General features: G+C 32.6%; 1 protein-coding gene across 2 annotated transcripts; it reads right to left on the bottom strand.

The window, feature by feature from the left end:
• Positions 1-6,802: 6,802 nt before the first annotated feature.
• LOC112776568 (uncharacterized) lies at positions 6,803-15,216 on the bottom strand. Of its 2 annotated transcripts, none has more exons than XM_025820773.2 (14): positions 15,003-15,216; positions 14,670-14,920; positions 13,596-13,733; positions 13,410-13,491; positions 13,085-13,161; positions 12,655-12,764; positions 11,691-11,811; positions 10,736-10,852; positions 10,536-10,627; positions 9,066-9,132; positions 8,845-8,923; positions 8,683-8,774; positions 8,275-8,418; positions 6,803-7,135 (listed from the first exon to the last, which is right to left on the bottom strand). In XM_025820773.2, the coding sequence occupies exons 2-14, from the start codon at positions 14,892-14,894 to the stop codon at positions 6,995-6,997; spliced, it is 1,485 nt and encodes a 494-aa protein (XP_025676558.1). In that variant the 5' UTR covers positions 14,895-14,920; positions 15,003-15,216; the 3' UTR covers positions 6,803-6,994. The 2 variants fall into 2 exon arrangements, with proteins under 2 accessions (XP_025676558.1, XP_072083432.1); XM_072227331.1 differs by having other exon boundaries at positions 13,668-13,733; positions 15,003-15,165.
• Positions 15,217-15,599: the final 383 nt, after the last annotated feature.

A 15,599-nucleotide genomic window follows, 5' to 3' on the forward strand; every position in this document is an offset into this window, starting at 1 on the left:
TGTATGCTATATTATGATAGTGTCACATATGATGATTATGATGGTATGGTTAGTATATGATGCATGGTGTCATGAAGGTAAAGGGGCATAGCTGTGTGAATGAAATGAACAATGTATGTATGGGAGGATTGCATTAGAATAATCCATGTATGTATCTATGTATCTATCTAAGCATTTTTGTACAACGTGATGGGAGAAGTGGGAATTAACCAGGAGCAAGCCACGTCGGAATTCCACTACTGAAGAAACCCTCTTTTCAAGGGATGTTATAGGATTTGAATTGGCACTACCCCACCAGCGGTACATATTGGAGGGATTTTGGGGCAATTTTGAAAAACCGCTAAATAGTGTAGGGGTGCTTACCGCCCTTTGAGGTGCGATAAAATGGTTTTTAATTGCCACTAAATGGTAGTGCTTTGTCTTTTGTTACCCTTTGAGGTGCAACAAAATAGTTTTGCTGCAGTTTCCAACAATAGTTGATATAACCGTGGTTAGAATTCAGGTTGTGTTTTGAAAAATTTTACAAAAACTAAATGGGCTTTCATTTTAATTTTTCTCCTTGTATTAAAGGATTTTAAAAAGAATAAGTCTTAGTTTGTTAGACTTAATTAACAACATTATTTGAAGGTATACCTTTCAAATGATGACAATGACAAATAGCTTATGCCATATGTCGGATAACTTGACTTGGTAACTAGAATTTGACCTAGTAATGAAAGACGACTAATTCAAAATGTTGAATTAACTCACAATATTTAGAGTAAAATCTCATTTCATTTTCTGATAATTTTATAAAATTTCTTTTTTTTTTTAAGAAAAATATATTACCATCACGACCGTTAGACATCATGATTTTTCTGTCAAAGTTTCCATCAATAGAAGACGGAAACAACTCTATGTGTAAGGTTATATTCCAATGTGTAAAATAACATTTCTACGTGTCATTGGATAATTCGTTTGGGACAAATCGTCCCCTGATGTAGTAAGAAAAACATTAGCTTTTTTAGGAGGCCAAAATGTTGCGTTTCACATCACAAACGTTATATAAACAAACTTTTTCTATTCACCTCCCTTATTGACATCAACAATTATAGAAAATCCTAAGGAAAACCTTATTTTGCGTTAGAAATTCTCCAATGAGAGATACCGTGACAGAGGACGAGTGGTGGCGTGACAATACGGTGACGGCGAAGAGCTGACATCATTGTGATATTATGGTGACGTCCTGTTCGAAGAACACGAAGTATGCTCTTTACTCTGTTTTCTAGCATTTTTCTATGTTTGGTTGTGGTCCTATGAGTGTGGTCGTGCTAGATGGTCCTCCTTTGTAACTCCATTGCATGCAATTTGGAGTTAGTGACTTGTTTAGTTGTTTGGGTGATAAATATTTTCTGTTTTAGGGTTAAGTAAAAAAAATCAAGTAATGAAAATAAATTAGCAATTTCTAATTAATGTTGAATGAGGTAATGTGAGTTAATTAAAAATTAGTTTTATTAGAGTTTAGTTAAATTTACTATTACGTTGCTACAAATGACTTATGAAATTATGCTTGTGTTTTACCATGGAGGATGGTTTGAAAGAGATCAGGATAGTGTGACAGTTATGAGAGTGCGGAAGATGAAACTTATAAACCTCCCCGACCTAGGTTTGAATATGATAATAGTAGTAGTTGTTGTGAGATTTTGACTCCAAAAAAGAAGAAATTAACAACAAAGTAGAACGATTTGACTCCAAAAAGGAAGAATGTTATTGCAAATAAGAGAAATAAGTAAGTTTATAGTATGAAAAAAAATGTCACTATTACAAAACATGCAAAGGAGCTCCAAGGAATCCCAACTGACAACAAATGAGAAAGAAGTAAAGAACTACTGAGGCTACGGGAAATTTACCAGGACAGCAGCAATCAGTCTAACCAACTGAGTAGTAGGTATTATGTATACCTAAATTTATAGTGTTCGTAGTTTTAAATGTCTTTATATAAAATTGACAGGGATTTAAGAATTCCTTACAAAATTTTTTGTTGTCTGAAAAAAAAATCGATTAAGATTTAATAGTCTATATTTTATCTGTTTGCACCATCAGGATGTGTCTCTAGTTTGCAATGCTCCAAGGCCAAATGGAGTTAATCCATATGTGACAAATAGTACACCACTAGAGATAAGCAATTGATTCTGTTGTAAATGCTACTTATATATAATTTTGCATTTAAAACTTTACAAACATAGTAAGCCTAAATTTTAAGCTTAGTTGTGCATATGGACTAAAGCTAAAAAGCAAAAGAAGAAGAAAAAAAAATTACAAAGCCACCACAATAAAGAAAATATGAGATTCCACTTTCTTAATTTATACTACCAACTAAGATATTGGAATATAATATATTAATCTCATAGTGTGTGTGGATTTAAGAATTGAAATTTGTCATTGATTTGACTTATTTACTAAGTTTAAGAGGCCAATGTTAGTCCTCAACCCAATTCCATAATTTACAATGACATACCATCAAAAATCACACCAATAATAAGACCATGGAAAGCCAAATAACCTATTGCGAGGCCATGCTTGTCCGATTTAAATTTTCTCATGTCACACCAGTTGCTAAACTAATTGTAACTGCAAAAGCATCTAAGCTAGCACTTTCTAAACTAAATAATAACAATGAAATTTTTACAGAAACATTGGCAGCCACAAGCTCTAGTATAGTAACAAGGCTTTTCCAAATTATCTCAACTCCAGGCCTCAATAAATCTTCAAGTTTAAAAGCATCAACTAACTACTGCACCAACTGGTTTCAATCCTCCAAAAAAAAAAAAAGTAAAGACTAAGATCTGTTTAATATAAGTTGCTATTTGCTATTATTAGGATGATGTAGATGTTTGTGTTTATTTTAAATTGTAAGTTATAACTTTTGTTGCCATATCCATTTATAGTCATACTTATTAGGTATTATGACATAATATCATGGATGGTTATTTTGGTATATTTAGGTTATGTGACAATATACTAAAATTACCAAAAACTAATGGCTAATGATATATTGTGCTTTTAGATTACATTGATATCTATCAATGTTAGGAGTTAGGAATATTAGTCTATTGAGCAAGTTGAAGCAAAATTCAATGAGTATGCTTCAACTAAAATTACATAATATTATTATTTGCTTCAATAAGTCCCCGCCAAAGCTACACAATCTTAAATTAAGTCCTAAACAATAACACTAGATGCTATGCATTAAAATAATTTCACAATTCATACAATTAACACAACACAAACTTCACAACAGCAGCAAAAAATATTATAAATTCCAACACACTCTAAAATCCTAACTATGTAAATTTTGTTCGGGTTTGCACTCTATTCTATCGTAGTAACTCTAATTTTATCACTCTCTCTTTTATTTTTGACAATTTGCTTTGCACCTTAGTATTTTGTCTTTCTATATCAACACCTTTTAATTTGAAACTAATATTTTCTTTAATCATCTCATCAAGTCATTTGAAGAACTTACAGTACCGTTGTGAAATTTATAAATAATAAACAAAAAAAAAAAATACATAACACAAATATTAAAAATTAAATTCAAATGAATGACTATTTACTTTAAGATAGTAATCCAATTTAATCTAGTTCCACATTCGAACAAGATTGGATAACGTCCACAATTAAGACTCACATACAAAGTAATAATATACATAGGCTTCAGAGTCATAATTAAGACTTTTTTTGCTTTGAGTAAACGCTTTCTGCTTTCATTTTTTAATTTTTTATTTTCAGAATTTTTCTAAAAAAAAAAAAATAATAAAATCACTTTTTATTTTAACTTAGTATTTTTTTTTTCTTTTAGAAAATCTTAAACACAAACCCGAATTTCAGTTTTGAAGAATAGAACAATAGAATAACAATTCCATAATGAACCACACTTGTATTCTTAATATATATGACTTTCTTGTAATTAAGAATATATAAACACACACATTATAAAGAAGAAGGTTGGGTCATTAGAATTTATTATTTTCGACCATCAGTTAGTTATCAATATTTAACAGTGTGGGATAAAGTATAATATTAGATTACTAGACTAAGAAAATTGGATTGATAACTAAAAATAATGGATAAAAACAATAAATTCAGATGCTCCTCTATCATTTTTCATATATATATTGTGATCAAGCTAGCTAATCTTGTGTATTATCAGCAGCCAGTGAGACCTTGCTAAGCCTGCTTGGTGATGCTTTGGGATCATTGCCTCTGGCCTTTCTACTTCCATTACGTGGAGTACCGATACAACGGTAAACCGCTCTGTATGCTAGTGATTTCCCGAAGTGACAGTTGTCAAGATGGTTGACGCTTGATGATGGCTGAACAGAATTGTTGTGGATGTTGAAATAGGCAGCTGAAGTTTCAGCATTGTCTTTCTGAGTATCCATTTGCCTCTCTCCTGAATAATACAAGAAGCCAAAATAGAGCTTTGATTGTTGAAGCACATTGGTTAAAATGTCTTATATAGTTAGGAAAAGAAGTTGAGCATAATTTCTTTTAGCTAAAGGAATAATAGAACCCAATCTAGCTCAAGGCCTATAAAGAGAGTAGAGTCTCCTAACAAAGATCTTTTCCATTTCTAGAACTTGAACTTGATTAAATGATTAAAGTATTTATGCTGCCCATGGAGGCATGGATATAGTAGTTAGTGACTCACCTAAAAAAAAATATAAAATAAAATAAAATAAATAAATAAAGTGACTATTTTAACTTAAATGTAATTAAAATTAAAGTTATTTTATTTTATTATTTAATAAAATTTTTTAATTTTAAAAAATAAAATATATTATCAAAATATAAAAAAATATTATTTTAATTTTAATAATATTTGTTAAATGTTATTAAAATTATTTAACCGTTGTAACTATAAAAATTATAAGGTAAATACTACCATACCCTCTCTAAAATAACATGTAAGTTACCCTCTTTGATGTGTCATATTTTAATAGATGTTTATTTATTTTAATTTTTTAGTAGAATTTGTTGGATGACTAATTTATCTAATAAAATAAAAAATAAAAAATTAATTTCGGGTCATTAAAATTTTTTAAAAATTTAACAAAATATTTGAAAAATAATGTTATATATTACTCTTTTATTTTTCACACAAAATCTTTGATTTCCAACAAAAATTAAATAAAAATCCAGACCTTCATAAAAAATAATTACAAACTAACTACATTAATTTTTAAAAAATAAGATATAAATTGTTTCAATTTCTTCCTTTTTTTCATATAATTCGAAACCAAATTGTATAAAATAAATTTTCAAATTTAAAGATCTATTTGACACTATAAACTTTTCAAATTAAAAATTTTTACAGTAACACTAATTTGTGTTTTTATTTTTAATTTGTCACATCAATATTTTAGTTTAGAATTTAGTTAATATAAGAAAATTTTTAAATTAATATTTTAATAAATATATAACAAATGTATTAAAATAAACATCGAATTAGAATATAACACATCAAAGAGGGTAACTTACGTTTTAATTTAGAAAAGATAGGATAGCATTCACCAAATTATAGACACCATAAAATCTACCAAGTATTTATCATCTTGACTAATCCCATGTCATATAAACAAGTCTGAATTTATTTAGCACATTGGTTTAACTTTGGAAATTCTTTGCAAATAGTGACAAGGCCATAGTTAAAGGTGGCAGGAGGCCCACAGAAGAAGAAGAGAGACTTTATGCTTCTTGGAAGCACTTTATCTGGTAGTTTGTAAAACTCAGTGTTATCTTCGACAACAAGAAACCAATTATACCATTTAGGTAGCCATAAAGATGAGAATCATGTTGTTTATTTCCGGAAAGTTCCCAAGAATATTTTGCTTCTGTTGCACACAAAGTGGAAGGCAGGATCACAGGGATTGGATCTCTCTCTCTCTCTCTCTCTCTCTCTCTCTCTCTCTCTCTCATAACTCAAATAATGTTGTTTATTCACTATTTTGTTGATTAATTGTTAAATTTCACAATTAAACTTGATGTCTAATGTCAAGTTTGAATTTGTCCTGGAATTGCCTGGCCTTGTGACGATCAACTGAACCATCAAGCTTCAGTTTTAGCCTAAAGACCCATTTGCAACCCACAGCTTTCTTTCCATTAGGAAGTTTGGTAAGGGTCCAAGTTCTATTAGTCAATTTAGAATTAATAGCCTCCTGCCAACTAGGATCACAGATGACCTCAGCATAGCATTTCGACTCTTTGTGTTTAGGTTGGGAAGTGTGTGTGGTAGATAAAATGGTAGAAGCATCAAGGGGAAGGAGGGGAAAGGGTGATTTTGATTCAAAAAACATAATTGTGGACTGATCAAAAAAATTTGCCAGAAATCAGCTACAATTTTGTGCTCAATTGTCAAATTGTCATCACTAAGGTAATCTCAGGATGTATTGATTATCCATTGTCCATTAAACTGAATAAATTGCATCTTATCCATTAATCTTCTGTCATAGAAAGACTGACGCTATAGACTTCCTTGACTCCTTGTGTTATTTCTAATTTTCTATTATAAATGATAAAACACATATGTGAATGGCGTCTTATCCTCTCTTTCTAAATGAAGTAAATGATTTGTTTAAAAAGAAAAGGAAGAAACAAGAGTTGCTTGGTACAAACTACAAACACAATGTTATCCAACCTTAATGCCATTATCATACAACTCCACAGTAACCGGCATCAACTCCACTATCATTTTTATATTTCCACTTTAACGTATATTTTCTTTCTTTGCAATGTATCTCGATGAAAATAGAAAAAGGGATAAAAAATAAACCCACATTGCCAACTCTAGATTCAAAACGGCTTTTTGTTTAAACATTAATATACAACTTGATGAAATGCCATCCAGACATTTCGAAGGTAAAAGTAGAGAAAGACAATTTTGGCAGGCAATGAGAATAAAAAAAGATATGTACTTGGATAACGATATATAACATATATGTACACGTCACAATCACATTTTTATATATATCCCTTTCTTGTGGAGGAAACCAGCAAAAAGACACCAGAACAAAATCTCCACTATTACAAATGCCATTGTGCCCCACTTTTCTGAATGAAATACGGTCTGTAGTAAAGCTTCTGTGGCGTTAACCTGCATTTTAAAAAAAAAAGAAATAAAATTCCCAATTAACCAACTTTTTAACAAGCAATTCTGGGAAGGTTTAAGAAGTGAAACTAATGCCCTCCCTACTCCAAAAAAAAAAAGCAACTAAAACACTTTTTTTGAGACATGAGAGCTAAAAAAGGACACCAAGGCCTGACAAAAAAACACCAGCCATATCCACTGAAAGAGCATTATCCTTTTCCTACATACTGGGAAAAGGTTGAAAAAATCGAGATTTTACGTGAAATAGGAAAAGTTAATTAAACATGTAAAATATAATTTGTAACAATATTTAAATAAAAAAAATCATTTGACTTAGTAAAAATTTTGTAAAATCGATTATTTTATTTAAAATCATAATATTAAAAGATTTTAAGAGTTAAATCGAGATTCTAGCTACTATACTAGGAACTCAATAATAATAGTAGTAAGATAAGGAACTCTTTTCTAGAATGCTGGATCAGTCTTTGGCAAGGAACTCTAAGGGGTGCTTTGAAAGTTGGCAAAGGTGCCCAATTCTTAGATAACATAGACAGGTATGGCTAATAAATTAAGGGACAGAGATGAATATGAAAGACGTGGAGCAGGTGTTAGATTGGATAGATACGAGGTGCAAAATCAGAATCAAGGCACAAAATTAAGGCACTAGTGTAGACTTATCTGGTATACACGGATGTTTATTCTTACAATGATAAGTCTGCTGTGGTAATAGATTCAAGGGTGACAGTTTTCTGTGTCCTTCTTCCTTGATGGAAATGCCGAAGGGGAATGGAGGAGTACTGGATGGTGTCTATATGAGATCAGATGATGTTGAAGATACTTCCTACTTCCTTTATGGCTCAAATATATAGCAAATGTAAGCTTGAGATACGAATCAGGTGTGTCTTAAGTTTTGCTTGAGGATGCTGTCGGGAGCTGAACTAAGGTGTAGGACACGAGACTAATACGGTGTATTTTTGTGGCTAATACGATGTAATTTTATTTTATATTTACTTTCTGCTGTGAAACTGTTAGGAACCTATAAATTAAATGATCTAATATGATGAAAGTAGATGCATAAAATAAAATCATTTAATATGATGAAAGTAGATGCATAAAGAACTAGCCCAGTGGAAAAGAAACATTACCAAGTTATTTTCAGGAGAACGCCAATAGAAACCCTGGATAAGAGATGGGAAAATGTCACAAGCAGCCAACGCATATACAATAAGAGCATTCATTCCCATCCATTGTAGTAAGACTGTAGGCTTTCTGAAGTTCTCTATGTCCACCTGAAAGAAAAAAAAGTGTTGGGGAAGTTGCAAACTTGAATGATGCTAGAAATCAAGAAAATATCTAGTAACATCTCTATTACATCTTAGAATATCATAAGAGTGTTTTAGGTGTTATCATAGAGTTTATTAGATGATCATTTACCTTTAATCTTTCATGATCTTAAAAGTTATTCTATACTTGGATACAATCAATTACTGGGGATCTGTTTAACTCTCAGTGCATTACAAGTGTCTCTAATCATGACACAAGGAAAAACTTACGATGTAATAGATAGCAGTCAAGACCAAGCCTGATGCTCCGGCAGTGATAAACATGTAGCTTAATGTGTATAATGCTTTTGATAAAGGAATTCCTGAAAAACTTTACAGTTGTTAGAGGAGAATATAACATTGGAATTTTCAGAAATTTCAAATTGTTAGTACCTAAGATCTCCAGAATGTATCCCATTAACAGTAGAGAGAAGGAAAATGTGGACCAAAGAAACACCCTCTGCTTATGGTCCTGCACGGAGAAGATGGTAGTTAATAATACAAAAAAATAGAAATCTACCCAGAGAAACAACTTTTACATCTCCCAACACCATATTACAAGAAAGGTGCAAAAAATGAGAAACCATATATTGTAAAATAACCATAGTCCAAACCTGCAAAAGCACAAGTATGTGCCCAAAGTGCAACCCTATGAAACATGTAATTGTTGCCATCAGTGAACTGGCAGATTTAAGAAAACAAATTAGGAACCAATATATTAATAAGAATGGAAAAGTCAAAATCGACAGATCTTAGGTACTACTAATTTGAAATTTGTAGCGCTGTGAAGGATTTTAATATACAGAAGGATGGAGTAAGAACTTTAGAGAATATAAAGAATTACCTTTTCTGAACAGTACAATTTTAAACCATAAACACATTGATAGACATTTAGTATTCTAGAGAAAAAGAACTCTATCCAACTATGCTCCTTGGAGCTTAAATATGTGTTAAAAATCAGGACAGAATCATATCATATCAAAGAGCATATAATATGATAATTGAGTGGGCCTAACTCACCCCAAAAAGTAACTGAGTGATGTCTGACACTTATAAACTCTCTAGAGAGCATACCCTTGAGAGATGCGGAACTCATAACAAGAACATGACTGCTAACTAAGTCACCCACCCAGGTTCCCCATGGTCCGGGAAGTTCCCACTAGTCCCAACTAACCCCGGCCAGTCTCCAGCAGATCCGGTTGGCCCTGGCATGGCTCTGGAGCCCCAGCTGGTCCTCTTTCCTCTTCAACAGTCTTACATCAACTTTTTGTTCAAGGGTCTTATTTTAACAAGCTTAAAGCTTAGTAAATAATATCTTTTATATGTTCTTGGTGCAGATTATCTATATGCTCAAGCCTGAGGTGGAGTATTAGAAATCACGATAGAATCATATCATACCAAAGAGTACCAAATATGATCTCTTAGAATTATCATTGATATTTATAATTATTTCCTTATTAGTATTAGGGTTTTATTATTATTATTATAGATACTAGTACTCTTCTCGTGTAAAACACATCACATAAGAGTAATATTCTCTTTTATTTGTTGAGTTGCTACTCTACGATATTATTTTCCTGGTTAATCATGGATTTTAACAGTATGGAAGGCCTGGCATTGTTCATATCAAGTAATATTCTTCGTGTGTGTGTAAAATAATGGCAGCTTCAAGAATGTACAATTCAACAAGGACAGAAGACAAATTTGTAATTGATTTATGATAGACTACTTTGGCTTCCCCTAATCCTTATAGCCAACTAAACTCAATAAGATAAGGCTTTGATGTTGTTTCTATGCAATCAAAACCATATTGTTGAAATTGCACAGGTAAAACAGTGGAGTCTTTTTATCCATTAAAAAATTGAAGAATTCCCAATGGGATAAAAGCTAGCATTCCAATACATATATATACACACGTAAACTTATACAGTAATTTTACATTTTATTTTATCCACATTATGACTAACCTACATAATACTCTCTCTTTTTGGTGCAAATAAAATTCACAACCACAATTATACATTGCTAAAGGGGATGGATGGGTTGAATAAAAAATGGATAAAGAAGGTACTGGTTTTTTTTACCTCAAAATGCCCTCTGGATCAAATGGTGCCAGGCACCATCCAGGTGAATTTGGAGGCAATGGTCCGTAGTCAGGAGAATTAACACTGCACTCCTAAAAATGAAAAGGTGGTCCATAATAAGATCATATGATGGATATAACCAGTGAACCTTGTGTGCCAGTAAATTTAACACATAAGTTATCTGAGAGAAAGTAAACAACCTTTGTTCTTTGGTACACAGGACGCTGATACATATGATGTTCACCAAGAATTAATCTATCAATATATCCCACTGCATTACATGGAGGATCAAGACTTCCCCTCACTTCACAATGAACCTGGTAAATTGTGTTGCAATTTTATTCTCCAAAATGACATTTCAAAAAAGAAAGGATTTTAAGAATAAATGGAAAAATTGAGAACCGTAATAGGTAAAGCATGAAAAGAAATACCAATTTTTATAATGTCTACTTTAGGCATCATGAATATCACTCTATTATCATTCTCTTACTCCAGTAATTAATAATTAAGAAGTCATGGATTAGACAGAGAAATGTTCCATGATCTTTGGAACCACAAAGTTGAGGTTTGTAGGCCATCCAGCACTAACCACTTGATTGTTTAGGCTAACTGTCATGCTGTGTTTGGTCAATATTTCAATTCCCCAAATGAAGTAACAAACAGTAGTGTGTGTCACAAAGTAGTAGTGCTTATGTGTTTATATGGCCGTTACCCATTCCTGTAATATAGTAATAATATTTTATAAACAGTATACATTCACATGAATATTTGTACTGATTAACCAAGTTATGTAACAGTAGACTGTATGTAATTTGAAACAACACACAACAATTCTAAGCCGGTTGATCTATAAGAATATACACCGGGTTTAAGGGAAAGAGTAAGGACCAAAAAATACATCTTAACATAATAACAGAATTATCTTTTAAGAAATTGGGGGATGGGGAGTTTTATAAATTATACAACAGAAACATGTTCCACAAAGAAAGGATTTAAGCAATAAGAATAAATTATATGCTGACTTCATCAACTGTATAGAATGCATCATATGGTTATTTGCATGAGAAACATACATAAAAGTTAAAACAATAGCCAAGAAAAGCCATTATATGTCTTTCAGCATTCAATGAAGGTCAGAGAAACATGGCAACTCACATCTTGAATGATAGAACCACGACTAGACCAAACCAAGTTAGACTGTTCAAATTTCCAATTTGGAACATAGAGACCATAGAGCAAGCAAAGATACACCAAGCAGAGTAAGAGAGAAAACATCCTGAAAAGAAATAAAACGAGAAGACTTAGTCAGTTAACACCAAAGAATGTCATAACACTAAGAAAAGTGACGTCCACCGAAGAGTAATTTAACTCAAGGAAAAGTGTTACAACAAAAGAATATCATACAGAAGGCTTCCATCAATAGTTAACGACAAGGAATGTTACAGAAAATTTTGGACACAAGGCTGCACATTTAGGAAAGGTGAGGTGGTAGATTGTAGATAACCACATTATTTTTGCTAAAAATGGAAAAACATACATTTAAGCAAGTTCAGGGATCAATCTGCACTTTTCCAAAACGAAAGGCATAAAGTGCAGATAGCTTATAGTTTACAGGGTTAAAGTGCCTTATCTATAAAGGTTATGAAGTTGGCTTGACAACATGAAGGATTCTCAACTAGTTGCCTCAATCTTCCAAAAAGTTCACCTCCAATGAAATGTAGGAATAAAATCACAAGGTTGTAAAGATGGCAACATGTGAAGTTTGGCGTATCTTTTTATCTCTAGAGATTATAATCCAATTCATAGAAAAATTTACAGAAAAAATAGAAACCACATGACAGGAGTGTTCATTAACATGAGAATGTCATAAATTTAAGGACATTGTAGAACCCCAAATAATAAAAGATCATTTCATGACTCACATCAACATTTGGGCATAGCATCACTATGTGATGAGAATTGGTGCGGAAAAACTCATAGAAGAATGCAACCACAATATAAGAAACTCGTAAAGAAACACGGCATTAATAGATGTATTTGGCAGCAACAGCAAAGATAAAAACTGTATTTTGCCATGATCACAATTTCAAAGTATCTAACACTAGAAAAATGAACTAACCACTGAATACAGTATTTCCTTGCAAATGCTACAGGTGAGTCAACCAAAACATTATTATTCAAAAGCCATATCTCTGACAGTGAGGCCAAGCAATATCCAATAGATATCCTCTGCATATCATACAAAGAAATTGGTGTTAATTTGTAGAGTCATAAATAAACTGATTGCCACCTTCTCACTTGATTATTTTCTCGGTTATGAAAATTTGCCCCTGATTATGAAAATTTGCTTAACAGAGCAGCATCGAGACCAAAAATTATCATCAGCACAAAGTAAATCACAGGGAAAATATCATGTATAATTACAACAATAATATCAAACATTAAATTATAAATTAATAACCCAAAGTTACAGAACAAAAGTACAAAACAAGACAAAAACTAGTTAAGCTAAGCATCATGGATATCTCTACTTTGCTAGTTGCAACTACCTGTAGTACACCAAGCCAGCGTATCTTGCTCAAATCAACTCCATATGTTAAATTGCCCCGCCCATGGAAATAGCCGCCTATAAATAAATTTCAGAATGAAAGATCAAAGAAACAGTTAACAGTTGCATAATTTTGAAAATCTAAATGGTCAATCAACTAACAAAGTATGAGTGATTTATCCATCTACACTGATATCAAAACCATGGATTTATTTCACTATAAAAAACAAAGTGGCACATAAGTATACAGGTGAATTCAATATGTCATGCTTCACTTGGCTGCAAAACAAAGGCAATGGCAACGGCAATAAGGCAGGGGAACATACCTTGTAGCAGCAGCCCCAAAATGAAAAGCTTAATCGTCCTAATTATCACTTTTTTTGTGGCATTTGGTTTGCTAGAGACTTTCTGACAGACAGGCAAAAGGAGAAAATAATTATAACAATGTTCAAGATACTCTTTAATTATATACAAAAGATTAGGGTCTACCATAACTTCCCAAAATCCCATACCTTGAATACCAGACCAATTGAAACTCCTACCCCAAAGAGAAAAAATGGCATTACAAAATCTGCAAGTGTTACCCCAAACCAGGGAGAATGATTCAAAGATGGGAAAGCTCCTCCAACATCATCAACTAAGATCATTAACTGCATGATAAATGAAGTCATACTTTAGAGGGAAACACAAACACATAGTAAGGCAAGTGAAGTTTATGGAACTTTAATTTCACTCGTTATATATAGTATATATTATATATATAGTAATAACAATTGTAAATCCATGGGATAAGTACAAATTTAACAAAAAATGTAATGTAATGAAATGTTTGGATGTGGATCCTAAAGTGCAGATATATGGGTATTATGCTGGTAATTGCACTTTGCTCTCCAAAGTTATCTTCCAACTCACCCCAAAACCTAATAGCATTTCCATAAAAGGTTAAAAACATAACCTAGCATATAGGTGGCGCATAAGCTAACCAAGTAGACAAAGCTAAGGGCAGGGAAGGGAGATAGTTGTCCACCGGATGCAATGACTAAACCCTTCGCCGCGGGCCATCTACCTAGGACAAAAGGCTGGCCAAGGATGCTTTCCATGCATAAGAGCATCTTCAATGGTCGGTTTCAGTTTAATTTCATTTTGGGTACTACAAAATGCAACATCAGTATTTGTAGGAGCACATGTCATAAATAGTCATTTGAGACTAAATGTGAGATCTATCACTCCAATGTTTAGTTCCAATTCATTTTAAACTTTATACAAGGTAGTAAAACCGTCTCTCCAAAGTGAGATTAATTTCATTTTGCCAATCATCTCCAATACAAAAACACTTCATTGAAGTTGCTCTAAGGCAGGGTTTGAACTCACTACCACGTGGTGGTATTAGATTAGTTTGACCCTCCCAAAACCAACCAAATAAAACAAATAAATTAGGCTCCGTTTTACACTCATAATCCCATAAAAGACGAGACAGTAATGAGGAATCGAATCAAATTGCAGTAAAATTGCTAAAGCAGTGGATATTTTCACTCTCCCGCTTTTCAGTTATTGAAGCAATCTCAGAAGAAGAAGTGAGAACAAACCGCGACGGTAAGACCACGGAAGACATCGAGAGAAGCGAGGCGTTGGTTGGGTATAACCTTAGCATGAGCATCCATATGCTTATCTGGAAAGGGAATGATGGTGTCTTCTTCTTCATTTTGATGATCAATGAGAATTGAGGAATGATGGTGATGATTTAGAAGAAGAGGTGCTTCTTGCTCTTCTGCAACCGCAACTTCTGTTAGGTTCTGGTTCTCAGTTGACATTCCTTGACTCACCAGTCACCAGTGCACTGAAATAGCGAAATTAATTGAAGCTCTGAAACAGTGAGGGCAACAAAGAAAAGAACGCACAGAAGAGGAGAAGTGAGGAACCTGAGAGTGCAAGGAGGAGAACGGAGGGCGACTAGCGAAGCTGTCACGGCGACGGCGATGAACGCAAAGACGACTACAGCCTTGTTTGTTTGGATCAAAGAGACGCGGAAGGAGGTAGGAAAACAGTGAAAACTGAAAAATAACGTTGTTTCGGTTCGAACTCGGATGTAAATTAGTCGGAACTCGGGAGAAATGAAAAAAAAGGTGAGAGTCTGAGAGATGGGATTGGTTATTTCAACTTTAGTAATTATCCAAATCAATTCTTAAAATTTTAAAGAGTAAACATTTTAAATTTTAAGAAAGAGTAAAGTATCATTTTTGTCTCTAATATTTGGAATAAATTCTATTTGTATTTCTAATATTTAAATCATCCTATTTGTATCCCTAACATTTGTAAAAGTGATTCAATGTTATCCTTCCGTCAATTATACATCATGAGCGCTTTAGTTTGGGTTTTAAAAATCTCTTCTTGAAGTTAGAATACAAATGTCTGGGATAGAATCGATGATCTATTCCGAAAAATAGCTCATCAAATGTTGAAACTAATTCCTACAACATTTACATAATTCACTTTTCTAGGGACATAATTGAATTTAA

This window comes from Arachis hypogaea, chromosome 19 (assembly GCF_003086295.3).
Source record: "Arachis hypogaea cultivar Tifrunner chromosome 19, arahy.Tifrunner.gnm2.J5K5, whole genome shotgun sequence".
Classification (NCBI taxonomy): domain Eukaryota; kingdom Viridiplantae; phylum Streptophyta; class Magnoliopsida; order Fabales; family Fabaceae; genus Arachis; species Arachis hypogaea.

Excerpts from the sequence above, each read along its gene's own strand:
- LOC112776568 (XM_025820773.2), bottom strand. The coding sequence starts at position 14,894 with ATGTCAACTGAGAACCAGAACCTAACAGAAGTTGCGGTTGCAGAAGAG. Across the intron at positions 8,775-8,844 it reads ATACATTCTGGAGATCTTAG|GAATTCCTTTATCAAAAGCA; the intron begins GTACTAACAATT and ends AAAGTTTTTCAG. Across the intron at positions 8,419-8,682 it reads TGACTGCTATCTATTACATC|GTGGACATAGAGAACTTCAG; the intron begins GTAAGTTTTTCC and ends TTTTTCTTTCAG.